The sequence below is a fragment of the Triticum urartu genome, chromosome 4 (genome assembly GCF_003073215.2).
Source record: "Triticum urartu cultivar G1812 chromosome 4, Tu2.1, whole genome shotgun sequence".
Lineage (NCBI taxonomy): Eukaryota > Viridiplantae > Streptophyta > Magnoliopsida > Poales > Poaceae > Triticum > Triticum urartu.
Window position 1 is genome coordinate 51,811,385 of NC_053025.1, and position 2,006 is coordinate 51,813,390.

Here is a 2,006-nt window from a genome sequence, read left to right on the forward strand (position 1 = left end):
TAAGGTCTGATCTTGTTTTTGCCAACAAAATCGTTGTTGTGTTCTAACTATGTGCAAATTTCCTGAAGAGATGTCATTCCTGGTGCCGTGGAAAAATCCTCGGTGCTCTACGAAGTCTAAAAAATAGATTAGCACTGATTTTGATTTTTTTTACAAAGCAACAGAAATGCCCTTTCTTCATGAAAAAATGCATCAGGTCAGAACAAGATTATTTTTGTTGTCAAAATAATTCAGATCCCTTCTAGTACATCGATTTTCTTCATGGAGAAAAACATTTTTTAAAGGTAAAAAAAGACAAATTTCTTATTCTGCCACAGCGACTTTTTTTTTTTTGAACTTCACAGCGACTTGATTGATCCAGCACAATCCAGCATCACCAGGAAGACCGTTCATAGCAGAAATTGCGTCCGGCTGATGTCGAATTTGTCCGACGAGGTCAGCTGCGGCTCCTGCACGCCGCTGAAGTTGACCACCTTGCGGACGAGCGAGCAGACGGGCGCGGGGAGCTTGCAGCTGACCCGGCCGTCGGCGTTGCGCTCGCGGATGATCGCCCTTATCGTCGCCAGCAGCTGCGCGTAGGTGGGCGTCCGCTGCGCGAACAGCGCCGCCGTGAAGAAGCTGTACGTCAGGGCCCCCATGCCCACCAGCTCGTCGCCGACCCCGTCGGTCGACGTCTGGGTGTCGGCGCAGCCGCTGATCAGGACCGCCTGCCCGCCGCTCGTCTTCTTCCAGGCGCCGTTCGGAGCGCTCTGGTCCGTCCATTCCGATTCTCCGTTCCTCCAAAATGGCAAAACAATGGCATCATTAATCGATTATTACTACGTGCAGTGCGGCGTCGATGATCTTGTACTTTAGTACTTTTTGATTTTGCAGAGGTTGGGGAGATCGAGGACGGTGCCGCTGTGGCAGGCGTCGACGATGGCGTGGAGCCGGACGCCGTGCACGAGCGGCCGGACCAGGGCCGCGTTGATCTCGTCGTCCCGGATGTCGCTGCCGTCGTCGTCCGGGTCCGAGTCGACCGGGCAGAGCACCTCGTCCTTCCCGTCCCGCTCGTCGCCGTCCTCGTCGCGCACCTGGTCGCCGTGGCCGGAGAAGTGGAACACGAGGGAGTCGCCGGAGCCGCAGCCGTGCACGAGCCACCGCATCGCCAGCAGGATGTTGGACTTGGTCGGCGTCCGGTACGGGTCGCGCTCCTCGTCTGGCAATGGCAAGCAGCACAAGAATGACAATCGGACAAGAAACTCGGATCGGATGCACTGGCTTGGGTGTTCGTCCGTCGTTACCGGTGAGGACGAGGACGCACTGGCTTGGGAACCCGTACTTCTGGGTGAGCAGAAAGCTCATGCTCTTGACGTCGGTGATCGGGCCGCTCAGCTCAGGGAGATGTGTGCCCGTGTAGCTGATGCCGACCAGGAGGGCGCGCTTGTCTCCGTGGACTCTGGGGTAGCCCGCCTCCCGCAGCCTCGGCGGCGTTGTTGGCCTCGTGCGGCCGCCGCCCGCCATGTTGGTGATCATGTTCACCACGAAGCCCATGGCGCCGTGCCGCCGCCCGACGCGCGTCACCCCGCGGCAGTGCGCGCAATGCACAACGCGTGCGCCCCGCGGGACGGACAGGCCCTCGCCGCAGTGACCACACTCCATGGCTTGGCGTGCATCTCTCTTCTCAACTCCATGCCCCTTTTTATAGTGCTACATCGAGCCGGTAAAAGGCCATGATTGGAATGACCATCAAGCATTTTTGCAGGGATGGTTGGAGAATCGAATGCATCGTAGCACCGTGAACATTAACAAACTGCGCGGAGGAGTAAGTGGGCATATGATTCTAGCAACCACTGTTACCACATAATGAAATAAAGAAAAGAAAGAACAGTGCAGCATTCATCTTTTCTCAGTGGGAGCATCTCTAGCAGATCTTGCAAAATCTCAACCCGTATAAAGCTTTTGCAGTTCATGGAAAAGGATATGCGGGTCAGCACGGGCGAGGTCAGACTCAGACCTCGTAAAAC

The 2,006-nt window shown here is 56.0% G+C and overlaps 1 protein-coding gene across 1 annotated transcript; it reads right to left on the minus strand.

The window, feature by feature from the left end:
• Positions 1 to 211: 211 nt before the first annotated feature.
• Positions 212 to 1,661, minus strand: LOC125553510 (metacaspase-1-like). Its single transcript, XM_048717282.1, has 3 exons — positions 1,284 to 1,661; positions 859 to 1,198; positions 212 to 777 (listed from the first exon to the last, which is right to left on the minus strand). Exons 1-3 carry the CDS (start codon positions 1,639 to 1,641, stop codon positions 390 to 392), a joined length of 1,086 nt encoding a protein of 361 aa, XP_048573239.1. The 5' UTR covers positions 1,642 to 1,661; the 3' UTR covers positions 212 to 389.
• Between the last annotated feature and the right edge of the window lie 345 nt (positions 1,662 to 2,006).